The sequence below is a fragment of the Halichoerus grypus genome, chromosome 1 (genome assembly GCF_964656455.1).
Source record: "Halichoerus grypus chromosome 1, mHalGry1.hap1.1, whole genome shotgun sequence".
In the NCBI taxonomy this organism is placed as follows: Eukaryota; Metazoa; Chordata; class Mammalia; order Carnivora; family Phocidae; genus Halichoerus; species Halichoerus grypus.
In genome coordinates this window covers 71,199,457-71,216,383 of record NC_135712.1, presented here as the reverse complement: position 1 = coordinate 71,216,383, position 16,927 = coordinate 71,199,457, and the positions used below count along the sequence as shown (strand labels likewise).

Genomic DNA, 16,927 nt, shown 5'->3' with positions numbered 1-16,927 from the left:
ATTCCATTGTATGACAGATAAATATACTGTAGTATATTGATGGCTATTTGTGTTTTCAGTTTCAGGTTAGTGCTGCTTTGAACATTCTTTTATAGTCTGTTTTGCCATAGCACAACCTATATATTCTTAAAAATCACTACACAATGCAAAATTGTGCAATAAAAACTACAGGGCATATGTAGAAAATGGAGTTAGAGACTCAAAGCTCAAAACTTGGTGAGTGACATACATAAAAAAAGATATATCTTAATAAAAATGGCAGCACAGTTTCATATATGTTAAATGGTTAAGGAGTACATACGTACTACAATAAATACGGCATTTTACTTTAAAAAAAAAAATCTTGTTTCTTATGGGAGTGTGTGTCAGGGTTGCAGCTTGTGAGTTATTGCGCAGTGCTGGCCCAGGAATTTATCTGAAATTGGATGTAGAGTTGTTAACACAACAGGTGTGGGTGAGTATGAATCCTAACATTCAATAAGCTAAGGTCTGAAATTTGTGTTTTTTGTGTATTTCTATATGGTTTGTTTCATCTGGGTGCAATTTTCTGTTCTCACCAAGTGTTTCTCGTGGACAAGATTGGACATAAGCAAACATGAAATTTGTGTTAGCTAGTATTGTTCCCTAACACATCAATTGCATTGGAACAAATTTGCTTTTTCAAAATGTTATAGCAGAACTGTGTGCGTAGTTTTTGGTGCACCCGTGTATGCATTTCTGTTGTTTACATACCCAGTTGTGAAAATGATACACGTATGTTTAGTTTTGGAACGTAATGACAACAGTTTTGCAGAATGGTTATGCCTGATTTTTATAATTAACCACCAGTATGTGTAAGTTTCAGTTGCTTTACAAATTTACCAACACTTGTTAATTGTCAGTCTTTTTATTAATAATATAAATTATTTCAGTAGGTGTGTAGTGGTACTTCATATTGTTGTATTGCATTTTCCCTATCATTAACAAGATTAATAGTAATACCTTTTCATATGTTTATTGTTCATTTTGCTATCTTTTGTGAAGTGTCTATTTAAGTTTCTTACCTTTTTTTTTTCCTGGATTGTCTTTCATCTTACTAATTTGTAGATCTCTTATCTGGATACGATTCCTTTGTTGGATATATGTATAATACATATGTATAATGTACATTTTCTCCCACTTTGAGGCATGCTTTTACTAATGATATCTTTTCAATATTTCTTTAATCTAATAAATCTAATATATAACCAATTTATGGTTAATGCTCTTTGTGCCTATTGGAATGTTTTTCAGCTTCAAAGTCGTAAAGTCACCCTACTTTATTATTTGTCAAAAACTTTTTATTTTGCTTTTCACATTTATATTTGTAATCCATACTGCAATTTGCAAAACTTCACATGAAATCAGCATTTCAGTGCATCTCTATTCTTGGCACTGTAGTATAAACCACCCTCTATTTTTGCCTAGATTATTGTAATGGTCCCTTTAATTGGCCTATCTGCATTCACACTTGTACCTTTTGAGTTTATGACCACTTTGCCTCCAAGATTATTTTTATAAAATGCAAATCATTTCATTACCCTTCATTGGCTTCTATTCCTCTCAGAATGAGGTGAGACATCCCTAATGAGACTCAGAAATCCTAAATTATTTGACCACTGCCTGTTTTTCCACTCATCTTCTAAAACTCTTTCATTCTTGGGGCACCTGGGTGGCTCAGTCATTAAGCGTCTGCCTTCGGCTCAGGTCATGATCCCAGGGTCCTGGGATCAAGCCCAGCATCGGACTCCCTGCTCAGCGGGAAGCCTGCCTCTCCCTCTCCCACTCCCTCTGCTTGTGTTCCCTCTCTCACTGTGTCTTTCTCTGTCAAATAAATAAAATCTTTAAAAAAAAAAAAACAAAAAAAAAACCTCTTTCATTCTTTGGCCACTGGTTCCTCTTAGTTCAGGGTTGCCACATAATAATTCCTCGGCATAGGAAGTTCTTTCTTGCCAACTCCTGCTTATTTTTAGCATTTTATTTTAAATGTCAGTTCTTCAACAGATATTGAGCCCCTATTATGTATCGCGCGTTGAACCAGGTGCTTGAATAAGTGCAAAGATCCCTGTCCTCATGGAGCATACATCTAGTGGCAATGCAGGTAATAAACAATAAATTAATCAATTATCTAATATGTTAGAAGGTGGTAAGTGATATGGGAGGGAAAAAAAGAGCAGAGTGAGGGTATCAGGAATGTCAGATTCCTTTGCAGTTTTACAAAGTACTTTGCAGTACACTTTGCAATTTTTAATAGGGTATTCATGATAGGCCTGATTGAGAGCATGATATTTGTACAGGGAGTTGGAAGTTGATGCAGCTATTTGGGGAAATAATCAGTGCAAAGACTGTAAGGCATAAGACTGGAATGTATGAGAAATAGCAAGATGGCCAGTATGGCTAGAGCATAGTGAGTAAGGGAAAGAGTGGTGGGAGATGAGGACAAAGGGTAAGGCAGAGGCAGATCATGTAAAGCTTCTTCAGGGTTTTGGAGTGGAGGAGTGACATTATTTAACTTAATCTTTAAAAGGATCACTTAGGCTGTTTTGTTGAAAATAGTCTGTGGTAAGAGTAAAAGCAGGAGACCTGTTAAGAGTCTGTTTCAGTGATCCAGTTAAGGATGCATGTAGGCGTGAGCCAGAGTGGTGATAATGAGGGTGCTAAGTTGCTGAATTATGGATATTTTAAATGTAGAACACAAAGATTTGGGACAGATTGGAAATGGGTTGTGAGAGTAAGATGGAGATCACTACAAGAGAATTAAGGATGACTGTGAGGTCACTTCTTGATAGAAGCCTTTCTTTACCTCTCAGATTATCAGAGCCTCTATTATAGCACTTTCTGCCTTTGCTTGATAGTATTCATGCCTACTGTAATTAAATGCTGTGAAATGTATAGTATTTTGTGTTATTTTGGTCTCTACTAGACTATCAGTCCTTGAGGCTAGAGACTGTCGTATTTACTAAAATATATGTAGTACTTGCATGTAGTATCTGTTCAAATGAAGTGAGAATTGTGTTCTTTTCCATACTGTAATTACATAATAGGCTAAAGGTGATTATATTTTTTTCTAACTTTATCATAAAAATCTTCCAACTCCAGTAAAATGAAGGGAATAGTACATCCATGTAGTACAGCAAACCTCCAAATATCCATAGAGTCAGCAATTACTAACATTTTGTCATGCTTTTTCTGTGTATGTGTATTTTTGGTAAACTATGTGAAAATCAGTTGCAGACATCAAGCACTTAAACTATGAAAACTTCAGTATACATTTCCTATGAATAAGAATAGTCTAATATAGGGGCTCCTGGGTGGCTCAGTCAGTTGAGTGTCTACCTTCATATCAGTGAGATCATATGATATTTGTCTTTCTCTGATTGACTTATTTCGCTTTGCATAGTAACCTCTAGTTCCATCCACGTCGTTGCAAATGGCAAGATTTCGTGTTTTTTGATGGCTGCATAATATTCCTGTGTGTGTGTGTGTGTGTGTGTGTGTGTGTGTGTATACATACATACCACATCTTCTTTATCCATTCATCTGTTGATGGACATCTAGGTTCTTTCCATAGTTTGGCTATTGTGGACATTGCTGCTATAAACATTGGGGTGCAGGTGCCCCTTCTGATCACTACATTTGTATCTTTGGGGTAAATACCCAGTAGTGCAATTGCTGGGTCATAGGGTAGCTCAATTTTCAACTTTTTGAGGAACCTCCATACTGTTTTCCAGAGTGCCTGAACCAGCTTGCATTCCCATCAAGAGTGTAGGAGGGTTCCCTTTACTCCACATCCTCACCAACATCTGTCGTTTCCTGACTTGTTAATTTTAGCCATTGTGACTGGTGTGAGGTGGTATCTCATTGAGGTTTTGATTTGGATTTCCCTGATGCCGAGCGATGTTGAGCACTTTTTTATGTGTCTGTTGGCCATTTGGATGTCTTTGCAGAAATGTCTGTTCATGGCTTCTGCCATTTCTTGATTGGATTAGTTGTTCATTGGGTGTTGAGTTTAAGTTCTTTATAGATTTTGGATACTAGCCCTTTATCTGATACGTCATTTGTAAATATCTTCTCCCATTCTGTCGGTTGTCTTTTGGTTTTGTTGACTGTTTCCTTTGCTATGCAAAAGCTTTTTATCTTGATGAAGTCCCAGTAGTTCATTTTTGCCCTTGCTTCCCTTGCCTTTGGCGATGTTTCTAGGAAGAAGTTGCTGGGGCTGAGGTTGAAGAGGTTGCTGCCTGTGTTCTCCTCAAGGATTTTGATGGATTCCTGTCTCATATTTAGGTCTTTCATCCATTTTGAGTCTGTTTTTGTGTGTGGTGTAAGGAAATGGTCCAGTTTCATTCTTCTGCATGTGGCTGCCCAATTTTCCCAACACCATTTGTTGAAGAGGACTGTCTTTTTTCCATTGGACATTCTCTCCTGCTTTGTCGAAGAGTAGTTGACCGTGGAGTTGAGGGTCCATTTCTGGGCTCTCTCTTCGGTTTCATTGATCTGTGTTTCTGTTTTTGTGCCAGTATCATACTGTCTTGATGATTAGAGCTTTGTAATAGCTTGAAGTCTGGAATTGTGATGCCACCAGCTTTGCTTTTCTTTTCCAACATTCCTCTATTTGGGGTCTTTTCTGGTTCCATACAAGTTTTAGGATTATTTCTTCCATTTCTTTGAAAAAAGTTGATGGTATTTTGATAGAGATTGCATTAAATGTGTAGATTGCTCTAGGGAGCATAGACATTTTCACAATATTCTTCCAATCCATGAGCATGGAACGTTTTTCCATTTCTTTGTGTCTTCCTCAATTTCTTTCATGAGTATTCTATAGTTTTCTGAGTACAGATCCTTTGCCTCTTTGGTTAGATTTATTCCTAGGTATCTTACGGTTTTGGGTGCAGTTGTAAATGGGATCGACTCCTTAATTTCTCTTTCTTTTGTCTTGTTGGTGTATAGAAATGCAACTGATTTCTGTGCATTGATTTTATATCGTGCCACTTTACTGAATTCCTGTATGAGTTCTAGCAGTTTTGGGGTGGAGTCTTTTGGGTTTTCCCCATAAAGTATCCTATCATCTGCAAAAAGTGAGAGTTTGACTTCTTCTTTACCGATTCGGATGCCTTTTATTTCTTTCTGTTGTCTGATTGCTGAGGCTTGGACTTCTAGTATTATGTTAAATAGCAGTGGTGATAGTGGACATCCCTGCCGTGTTCCTGACCTTAGGGGAAAAGCTCTCAGTTTTTCCCCATTGAGTATGATATTCACTGTGGGTTTTTCATAGATAGCTTTTATGATATTGAGGTATGTACCCTCTATCCCTACACTGTGAAGAGTTTTAATCAAGAAAGAATGCTGTACTTTGTCAAATGCTTTTTCTGCATCTATTGAGAAGATCATATGGTTCTTGTTCTTTCTTTAATTAATGTATCACATTGATTGATTTGCGGATGTTGAACCAACCTTGCAGCCCAGGAATACATCCCACTTGGTCGTGGTGCATAATCCTTTTAATGTACTGTTGGATCCTATTGGCTAGTATTTTGGTGAGAATTTTTGCATCCATGTTCATCAGGGATATTGGTCTGTAGTTCTCCTTTTTGATGGGGTCTTTGTCTGGTTTTGGGATCAAGGTAATGGTGGCCTCATAAAACGAGTTTGGAAGTTTTCCTTCCAATTCTATTCTTTGAAACAGCTTCAGAAGAGTAGGTATTAATTCTTCTTTAAATGTTTGGTAGAATTCCCCTGGGAAGCCATCTGGCCCTGGGCTCTTGTTTGTTGGGAGGTTTTTGATTACTGCTTCAATTTCCTTAGTGGTTCAGGTTTTCTATTTCTTCCTGGTTCAGTTTTGGTAGTTTATAGGTCTCTAGGAATGCATCCATTTCTTCCAGATTATCTGATTTGCTGGCATATAGTTGCTCATAATATGTTCTTATAATTGTTTGTATTTCTTTGGTGTTGGTTGTGATCTCTCCTCTTTCATTCATGATTTTATTTATTTGGGTCCTTTCTCCTCTCTTTTTGATAAGTCAGGCCAGGGGTTTATCAGTCTTATTTATTCTTTCAAAATATCAGCTCCCTAGTTTTGTTGATCTGTTTTACTGTTCTCTTGGTTTCTATTTCATTGATTTCTGCTCTGATCTTTATTATTTCTCTTCTCCTGCTCGGTTTAGGCTTTATTTGCTGTTCTTTCTCCAGCTCCTTTAGGTGTAGGGTTAGGTTGTATATTTGAGACCTTTCTTGTTTCTTGAGAAAAGCTTGTATTGCTATAAACTTTCCTCTTAGGACTGCCTTTGCTGTGTCCCAAAGATTTTGAACAGTTGTGTTTTCATTTTCATTTGTTTCCATGAATTTTTTTAATTCCTTAATTTCCTGGTTGACCCATTCATTCTTTAGTAGGATGCTCTTTAGCCTCCATCTCCATGTATTTGAGTTCTTTCCAACTTTCCTCTTGTGATTGAGTTCTACTTTCAAAGCATTGTGGTCCAGAAATATGCAGGGAATGATCCCAGTCTTTTGGTACTGGTTGAGACCTGATTTGTGACCCAGGATGTGATCTAATCTGGAGAATGTTCCATGTGCACTAAAGAATGTGTATTCTGTTGCTTTGGGATGGAATGTTCTGAATATATCTGTGAAGTCCATCTGGTCCAGTGTGTCCTTTAAAGCCTTTATTTCTCTGTTGATCTTTTGCTTAGATCATCTGTCCATTTCCGTGAGGGGGTTGTTAAAGTCCCCTACTATTATTGTATTGTTGTCGATGTGTTTCTTTGATTTTGTTATTAATTGACGTATATAATTGGCTGCTCCCATGTTAGGGACATAGATATTTAAAATTGTTAGATCTTCTTGTAGATAGACCCTTTAAGTATGATGTAGTGTCCTTCCTCATCTCATTACAGTCTTTGGTTTAAAATCTAATTTGTCTGATATAAGGATTGCCACCCCAGCTTTCTTTTGATGTCCATTAGCATGGTAAATGGTTTTCCACCCCCTCACTTTAAACCTGGAAGTGTCTTTGGGTCTAAAATTAGTCTCTTGCAGACAGCATATTGATGGGCCTTGTTTTTTCATCCAATGTGATACCCTCTGTCTTTTGATTGGGGCATTTAGCCCATTAATTCAGGTTAACTATTGAAAGATACGAATTTAGTGCCATTGTATCGCTTTTAAGGTGACTGTTACTGTATATTGTCTCTGTTCCTTTCTGGTCTGTGTTACTTTTAAGCTCTTTCTTTGCTTAGAGGACCCCTTTCAATAATTCTTGTATGGCTGGTTTGGTGTTTGCAAATTCTTTTAGTTTTTGTTTGTCCTGGAAGCTTTTTATCTCTCCTCCTATTTTCAATGACAGTCTAGTTGGATATAGTATTCTTGGCTGTGTATTTTTCTCATTTGGTGCTCTGAATATATCATGCCAGTCCTTTTTGGCCTGCCAGGTCTCTGGATAGGTCTGTTGCCAGTCTTATGTTTCTACCATTGTAGGTTACAGACCTCTTGTCCTGAGCTGCTTTCAGGATTTTCTCTTTGTCTCTGAGACTTGTGAGTTTTACTATTAGATGTCGGGGTGTTGACCTATTTTTATTGATTTTGAGGGGGGTTCTCTGTGCCTCCTGGATTTTGATGCCTGTTTCCTTCCCAAAATAGGGAAGTTCTTTGCTATAACTTGCTCCAATATATCTTCTGCCCATCTTTCTCTTTCTTCTTCTTCTGGGATACCAATTATTATAATGTTGTTTCGCTTTATGGTATCACTTATCTCTAGAATTCTCCCCTCGTGATCCAGTAGTTGTTTATATCTGTTTTTCTGAGCTTCTTTATTCCTTATCATTTGGTCCTCTAAATCACTAATTCTCTCTTCTGCCTCATTTATCCTAGCAGTTAGAGTCTCCAGTTTTGATTGCACCTCATTCATAGCCTTTTTGATTTCAACTTGGTTAGATTTTAGTTCTTTTATTTCTCCAGAAAGGGATTCTCTAGTATCTTCTATGCTTTTTTCTAGCCCAGCTAGTATCTTTATAATCGTCATTCTGAACTCTAGTTCCGACATCTTACTAATGTCTGTATTGATTAGATCCCTGGCAGTCAGTACTGCCTCTTGCTCTTTTTTTTGAGGTGAGTTTTTCTGTCTTGTCATTTTGTCCAGAGGAGAACAGGTGAATGAGAGAACATAATGCTAAAAAAATGCTAAAAGGGTAACAGCAACCCCAGAAAAATATACACTAAACAAATCAGAGGAGACTCAAAACCAGGGAGAAAAGAAAGGGGGAAAAAGAAAAAAAGAATATGATCAGGCTGGTGATTAGAACAGAGCCACATACTAGATTTTGGGTGTATTTTGGTCTGTTAGAAGAAATTGCCTCCCCAAATTTTAAAGAAAGAAAAACTTATATTAAGGGTAAATACGATGAAGGGATGGAATATGACTGTAAAGATGAAAATTAAAAAAGATTTTAAAGAAGGAATTGATAAGTTGGTTGAAAAAAGAATAAAAATTAAAAAAAAAAAAAAAGAATGTGAGGGGCGCCTCGGTGGCTCAGTTGGTTAAGCAACTGCCTTTGGCTCAGGTCATGATCTCAGGGTCCTGGGATCCAGCCCCGCATCGGGCTCCCTGCTCGGCGGGAAGCCTGCTTCTCCCTCCCCCACTCCCCTTGCTTATATTCCCTGTCTCACTGTCTCTCTCTCTCTCTGTCAAATAAATAAAATCTTTTTTTAAAAAAAAGTATGTTTTCAATTATGTGAAAGTCACCTTGTCAGGTAATTAATGCTAACAGCTTCTGTTTTGCTCTTGATGCTTTTCTCTTTGGAATCTCATTCTTTACTCTTCTCATTTAATATCTATAACCTCTTTCTCTTTCTTGGGCCTTTGCACCATTCTTTATCCTATAAATATATTTAAAGATTCTGCTAAAAGAAAAACAAAATAGTGCTTCTTAGTAGGACCCGATAGCTTACCTTCTCTTCCTACCTAAGCTTCTTTTTTCTTTCTTTCCTTCTCATTCTTAATACACTGTAACCTGGCTTCTGACACTCCTTTTCCAAAGTTGCTGCTCTCTCTCATTTTCAGTTATTTACCTTAAAAAAAAAAATCTGTGATTACAAACGTAATCCTGGCATATCTTAAAATATACATATACCCAAAAAGTTACTGAAAGTCTTTTTTTTTTTTTTTTTTTTAAAGATTTTATTTATTTATTTGACAGAGAGAGACACAGCGAGAGAGGGAACACAAGCAGGGGGAGTGGGAGAGGGAGAAGCAGGCTTCCCGCTGAGCAGACAGCCCGATGCGGGGCTCGATCCCAGGACCCTGGGATCATGACCTGAGCTGAAGGCAGACACTTAACAACTGAGCCACCCAGGTGCCCCCTGAAAGTCTTTTTTAAACATTCTTTCTCTGAGATATCTTTTAACCATTTGATATATATTTATTCAGCTAATCCTATATGTTAATTATTATTTAGCTCATACATACATATTGAAAATGAGAGATACATACATATCATTTTGTAACTTGGTTTCTGAATCTGTGTATTTAGAAATATTGTACATTATATAATGTAGAGAAAATTGCTTAATTTTGCTTCTTTCATCATCTGTAAAGTAGAGATGATAACAGAGCTCACCTCATATGGTGCTTGTAGTATGACATGGGATAATTTATGCAAAACTTAGAGTCTGATACACATATCAAGTGTTTGATAAATGGTAAATTTTAAAAACAAGAAATCTTTATGGGACACCTGGGTGGTCAGTTGAGCGTCTGCCTTTGGCTCAGGTCATCCCAAGGTCCTGGCATCCAGTTCTGCATTCGGGCTCCTTGCTCAGCGGGGAGCCTGCTTCTCCCTCTGCCTGCTGCTCTCCCTGCTTGTGCGTGCTCTCTCTCTCTCTCTGACAAATAAATAAAATCTTAAAAAAAAAAAAAATAAAGAATCTTTATTTGTATTAAAATGTTGCATACTCATTAGTAATTTCTTGATGTAGCAAAGGATAAAGAACCTCTTTTTTTCAGTCTTTTCCCTATGTGTTATATTTTGGACAGCAACTTTTCATCCATTAAGTTTTGTTATGAGGTTGTAGTAGTTCAGTCACATCTGCAGACTTCACTTGTAATTCTAGTTCTCTTGCTATTTCCGCCACATCTCCAATTACTTCCTTCACTGAAATCTTGAACCCCTCAAAGTCACCCATGAGGGTTGTAATCAACTTCTTCCAAACTCCTCTTAATGTTCATATTTTGAACTCTTCCCATGAAGAGTGTTTTTCTCATGCCACGGATGTTCTTCATGGCATCTAGAATGGTGAATCCTTTCCAGAAAGTTTTCAATTTCCTTTGCTCAGATCCATCAGAGGAGTCACTATCCATGGCAGCTATAGCCTTACAAAATACATTTCTTAAGACTTGGAAGTTGAAATTACTCCTTGATTCATGGGCTACATAATGGCTGTTGTGTTAGCAGGTATGCAAAGAACATTATTCTCATTGTACATTTCCATCAGAACTCTTGGGTGACCAGGTGCATAATCAGTGAACAGTAATATTTTAAAAGGAATCTTTTTTTCTGAGCAGTAGCTCTCAACAGTGGACTTAAAATATGCAGTAAACCATGTTGTAAAAAGATATGCTGTCATCCAGGGATTGTTATTCCATTTATAGAGCACAGGCAGAGTAGATTTAGCATAATTCTTAAGGGCCCTAGGATTTTCAGAATGGCAAATGAGCTTTAGCTTCAACTTCAAGTCACCAGATGCATTTGCCCCAACAAGAGAATCAGCCTGTCCTTTGAAGCTTTCAAGTCAGACCTTTCCTCTAGCTATGAAAAGTCCTAAATGGCATCTTCTTCTAATAGAAGGCTGTCATTTACATCGAACATCTGTTGTTTAGTGTGGCCACCTTCATGAATTCGCTAGATCTCCTGGATAACTTGTTGCAGCTTCTTTATCCATACTTGCTGCTTCACCTTGCTCTTTTATGTTAGGCAGACAGCTGCTTTCCTTAAGCCTCATAAATCAACCTCTGCTAGCTTCAGACTTCTTCTGCAGCTTCCTCACCTCTCAGCCTTCACGGAACTGAAGAGAGTTAGGATTTTACTCTGGGTTAGGTTTTGGCTTAAGGGAATGTCGTATCTAGTTTTGTCTTCTATCCAGACCACTAAAACTTTCTCCGTGTCAGCAATAAGGCTCTTTTGTTCTCTCATCATTCATGCATTCATTGGAGTAGCACTTTTAAGAACTTTTCCTTGCATTCACGACTTTGCTGTTTGGCACAGGAGGTCTAGCTTTCAGCCTGTCTTGGCTTCGGCATGCCTTCCTCACTAATCTTAATCATTTCTAGTTTTGATTTAAAGTGAGAGATATGTGACTCTTCCTTTTACTTGAACGCTTAGAGGCCATTATAGAGTTATTAATTGGCTTAATTTCAATATTGTTGTGTCTCAGGAAATAGGGAGGCCCAAGACGAGGGAGAGAGATGGGGGGGATAACTGGTCAGTGGAGCAGTCAGAACACACACAACATTTATTAAGTTTGCTGTCTTATATGGGTGCAGTTTGTGGTGCCCCTAAACAATTACATTAGTAACACCAGAGATCACTGATCACAGATCAGCATAACAAATGGAATAATGAAGTTTGAAATATTGCCGGAATTACCAAAATATGACACAGAATCACGAAGTAAGCAAATGCTGTTGGGAAAATGGTGCCAGTAGACTTGCTTGACACACAGGGTTGCCACAAACCTTCAATTTGTAAAACAAATAAACAAAAATCCATAATAAAGCAAAGTGCAGTAAGAGGTGTGCCTATACTTTTCTGACTGCTCTACCCAGCTCTATATATTAGGAGTTTTTCCATTGTTTTTGGCCCTGTGAGAGCTCTTGGGATTGTTCTACCTGCTTCTTTCTACAGTTCTTTCCCCAAGTGTCCTTATATGTCTGACTGAGCAGAAATAATCTGAAGACTTGAGAAGAATTATCCAGATCTGTGGAGCTCTCCCTATGTAGCTGTCTTCTCCCTGGTACTCTTACCTATGAATTTTAGACACCTTGGCCTTCCTGAATTCTCATCTCTCTCCTTACCTTAGATTGCTGGGCTTTGTTTATTTCCCCCCTCCCTATGCTGCAGCCTGGAGACTTTTTGCAGGCAGTCTACCTGAGGCATTTATGGGACTCACCTCACTTGTTTTTCTTCTCACAAGGATCACTGTTTTGCACTGCCTTTGTTCAATATTTAAAAATCATTTTTTTCTTATATGTCCTGTTCTTTAGTTTTAAGGTAGGAGAGTTGATCCTTTCTCTGTTCTGTCATGGTTGAAACAGTTGCCTATATATAGAAAGCTGTTGGTATTCTAAAATACTGTTAACTATCTTATGTGCCTGAATATTAGGTGAGATGTTGCCATCCCAAAATGCTTATATTTCAGACCTTCCAAAGTTGCTCGTATTACAGGGTAATTTCTAAATTATTTTGCACACAAATGACAGTTTAAGAAGAACACACTGGCTTGAAATGTCCTTCATGCAAGTTTGGATGTTTATAGAAAATGCAGTGAGTGTAGAATATAACACAGATTAAATAATCGTGGCTGAGTATGACCTTAAAAATCGTCAAATATTGGATATTATATACAAGCCTTTTTGAAAGATTAAAAAGTATGTTGATGAATAAAAGTAAGTGGCTGTATTATAGAGATTCTAATATATACCTACATAACAAATGGGGAAAATTGTGTATTACGTGAATAGGTACTAATAGTGATTTGAGATAAAATGTCAGGTGACATTTTAATATATGGATTCAAAAAGTGCAGCATCTAAATGACTTAGATGGAAGTGAAATTGATGTTTGAGATCAAAATGATTAGATGATTTCAAAAGTGGCTGTATTACAATGACGACCCTAACATTTAAGGTGAATATGAAAAATTTGACTGTAATTGTTCTCTGAATGTGAGTGGAATAAAATATTTTAGCCATATTATTTTAATAATATGTATTGTTAAATATATTAATTGAGTCAATTTAAAATAGGTATTTGATTATTTCATTTATATTCTCACAGGCTTATATTTGATCTGGCAAAACTATTTTGATTAGTTTTTACTGGGAAAATGGGATATCTGATTTTCAGGGTCATTTCAGAACTCTTGAATTTTGTAATCACTTATAGTTTAGATATCAGAAAGGCTATTCATTCAACAAATATTTATTGAACCCCTGTTACATTGTGGTTACCAGGTGCTAGGGATAAAGTGGTAAACACATGAGACATTCTTGAGTTTTGCCCCATTGGAGCTTAGAATACAATGAATTGAGAAATTGAGACATAGGAATTTTATAAGTGGAAAGACTCTTAGAAACTACTGAGGTTTTTTTTATTTTGTAAAGGGGGAAATTGAGGCGCACCTCCTGCCCCAAAAGAAAATGACTCCTTAAAATTACAGAGCCTGTTTTTGACTCTTGGTATGGTGATTTTCAACCTCCGCTGTTAATGAGGTCTGCCAAACGTAGGAATGTGTTCTCTCTGGGCTAGACTATTTTAGATATAATAAAATTTTCACATAAATTTCAGAACACTAAAACCAGCCAAAGAGTTTCACATGCCTCTTTATTTTGCCTATTACCTAAGTTGTTTTCAGTATTTTTCCTAAAAATGTTTAAAGTTTAATTATTTGAGGAGTCATTAGCCTTAAGTGGGCTTTACTCTTTCATGTTGGGAGCTAAAGATTGTTGGTGTGGTAGGAAGGGAAGAAGGGGGTACTCTCAGTCTCCAACGAAGCGTGTAATTTCCAGGCTCTCTCTGTTCTGCATGTGTGAAAGGATCTGTTCACCCATGGTGAAATTTACTTCTGGCCACCCCAAGCCCCTATAGTTACATTTATGTATGTAGATTTACAGCTGTAACTGACATTTATTGAGCACTTAACAAGCTTGGCAATATTTTTAGTGCTGTGCACATATTGTTTAATTTAATCCTTGCAATAGTCCTGTTAGACTCTGTTCAAGGTAAACTTTACTGGATATGTCTTAGGTGTATCCTGTTAGGATTGAAACAAAAAGCTATCACCTGATAGCCAATCAATAATAATGATGATGTTGCTTATTATATGATAGATATAAGTGATATACATGTATTAACTCTTTCTTATAACCCTTGTTAATGAAAGTTGCTGATGTAGCCCATGATATCTGAAACATTAGGCATAGGACTTGGGGTATAAGAGGCAAATGGCAACAGTTTAGTAATTTGAATTTGAGGTCATTCATAATACCTGTAGACCATGAGGAAACCTGGTGGATGGAAATTGCAAGTAGTTCTCTTCCTTACTGTACATTTTTTTTTTAAGATTTTATTTATTTGACAGAGAGAGACACAGCAAGAGAGGGAACACAAGCAGGGGGAGTGGGAGAGGGAGAAGCAGGCTTCCCGCCGAGCAGGGAGCCCGATGCGGGGCTCGATCCCAGGACCCTGGGATCATGACCTGAGCCGAAGGCAGACGCTTAATGACTGAGCCACCCAGGTGCCCCCTTACTGTACATTTTTAAAGGGAGGCGGCAAACTTATGAGACTGAAAGCCAGTTGCATCCCTCTGCCTCGTCCCCTGTCAGCCTATCTAGCTCTGTTTCAGTGATCTTGAGGACAGGACATTAATTCATAATTCATAAGTAGTTAGGCTACTCTGCTGGGTTAAAATGAAGTCTTATTGAAGAGTTTAAAATGCTACAAAGTTGTAATTATCTTTTTGTGGTGTTAATTTTTAATTTTTTTTTGTAAGGGATTAGGTGAAATGGATTTAGTTAGGCACTAAAGTTAAAATCTGGCTTCATTGGTAAAATGTTGGGTTTTTTTTTAGTAAAGAGAGAAGAGGTAAGTTTTAGACATACTATTTTAAATTATTGCATTTTGTTCTTCCTTCTCCCCTTCTCAAAAATACCACATGGAATATTCCATTCATTACTGCCTGAGAAAGTCATTACTTTGCAAGCTGCAGTTGCTGAAATGGTTTAGTGGAAGAAATGTTTGCTTGCATTTTTTTAGTGATTTTTCTTTTTTGGAAATTGTTTCTTGAATATCCAAACTGTAGCAAGCAAGAAGCAGATTTAAATTTATATCGGGGAAACCTCTTTGTGGAACATTTCATCAGATGACTCCTTGTCAACCTCATATCTTGGAAAGAGGGATTAATGAAATAGCATCTGAAGCAGCAGTGAACTCTTATGGAATAAACCCTGACATCTTCCATGGTGTTTTGTGGGATAATTTCAAGTTCTTCAGATATAGATTACATAAAGAAGATTGGAGGGCACGTGACACATTCTGGTTTCTTGTATTTTAGGTAGTAGAAAAATTGATACCTCTAAGAATGGATCCTGGAGAGATCTGATCACAGTTACAACTTTTTATCTATGGTTTTATCTCACAACTTTAATTTTTTTATTCATATGGAACTTAAAATAGTTTGCAGTAAACTGCTTTATGTATAAAATATTGTAATGGTAAAGTAATGGATTGCCTGTGCATTGTAACCACAAAGGTAAGACACAGTATGCTTTCTCCATTTCATTGTTAGTGACAGAATGTGAGAGGCCTTTTTGTTCATAATGTATTTTGAAAACAAAGTGTAACATTGTTATATATTTGAAAATAGATAGTTGAATCCATGTGATGCTTAGTTTATATTCTTTAGGGAAGGTAATCTGAAATGTGTTTTAGATAGCTAAAAATAGTGTATTGAATGGATTTTTTTTTCTCTGAGACCTATAGGAAGCTTTTTTTCCCAACAGCAAAGGTTTATAAGGCCTTGATTATATTTAAATCTTACAAATATATTCTGAAAGTTCTCCCCTTCTATTTTATTTTTTGCCCCAACATGTCATATTGGTTTAAAGTATAACTCATTTTGAGAACATTTTCTGGACTCTCCCATCAATTGTAAAAATAGTTAATTTTTTTTCAAAATTTAAAAATAGTTCTGATTGTGTTGCCTTTGGAAAGATGTTGATTTGGATTTAAAATGATTAAACTTGTACAAGTACTCCTTAAGGAAATACTTGTTTTTAAATCTGTTTTACTCCTTGTCCTCAAAGTGCAGCATACTTTACTTAATCTCTAAGTTTGGTTTCTTTTATTTCTGAGCACCAGTTTGTGGACATTGTATGATTGTATAAGATTCAGGATGCTTACATTTTCAATTTACATATTGTTTTTTATGGAATAGTTTACTTTGTTGGTTCTTATTTCCGTAACTTAAGATGACAGTGATTGTTAGACAAAATTGTTGAGATTATAAAATAATGTTCAGTACTAAGAGTAAGTAAATTTGTAAATTCTGAAAGTATGCTGTTCCTGTATAGTGAATTATTTCTCACAAAAGGAAAAGTGAGAAAATTGATGGAAATTAGTTTTCTTTGCTTGTTGCTCAAAGAGTTATAGTTCCAACAGTAGGAGTTTTAATCAGATACAAACATGCTCATTATCTGGTCCCATCCTGTTTATAAGGGGATGTCTTCTGTGTACCTCTATGTAAAATGTCTTATTAAATATTCTTAATGTTTAAAGGGCAAAAAGCCTAGAAGACAGGTTTTGGTTTTTTTTTCTTTTTCCTCCAGGAGTTCTTTTTATGGTTTTTGTTTTTTATTTTTTATATTATAGCCAAGTTATTTGAAATGCTCACTCTTCTCTCATCCTTACCCTTCTTAATTAAAAAAAAAATTTTTTTTTTTGCATTTGACCCTTTCTAAACAAAAGAGAGCTGCTATTGTTAAAAAAAAGTTGTATGGAAAGTCGTAAAGTTTTTCTACATTTTTATTATGTAACTGTTAAAGAAAAAATAGAAAAGATGTAGGTTGGAAATTAGGAAGCCTAAAACATTATTTGTAGTTACTTTTGAAAGAGCTAAATTAAAATAATTTCATCTATTATTAGAA

The 16,927-nt window shown here is 36.5% G+C and overlaps 1 protein-coding gene across 18 annotated transcripts in view; it reads left to right on the top strand.

Annotated features, from left to right (window-relative positions):
* Positions 1–16,927, top strand: part of DLG1 (discs large MAGUK scaffold protein 1) — a 254,420-nt gene that overhangs the window by 22,958 nt on the left and 214,535 nt on the right. Inside the window, exon 1 of one of the 18 annotated variants that reach the window (XM_078067619.1) lies at positions 338–454. The exons of 16 other annotated variants lie outside the window; for them this stretch is intronic. In XM_078067619.1, the coding sequence (XP_077923745.1) occupies positions 353–454 (102 nt within the window). In that variant the 5' untranslated portion in view covers positions 338–352. Of the gene's footprint in view, positions 1–337; positions 455–14,974; positions 15,535–16,927 lie in introns of those variants that run through there. One more of the 18 variants, XM_078067627.1, reaches the window with a different exon arrangement.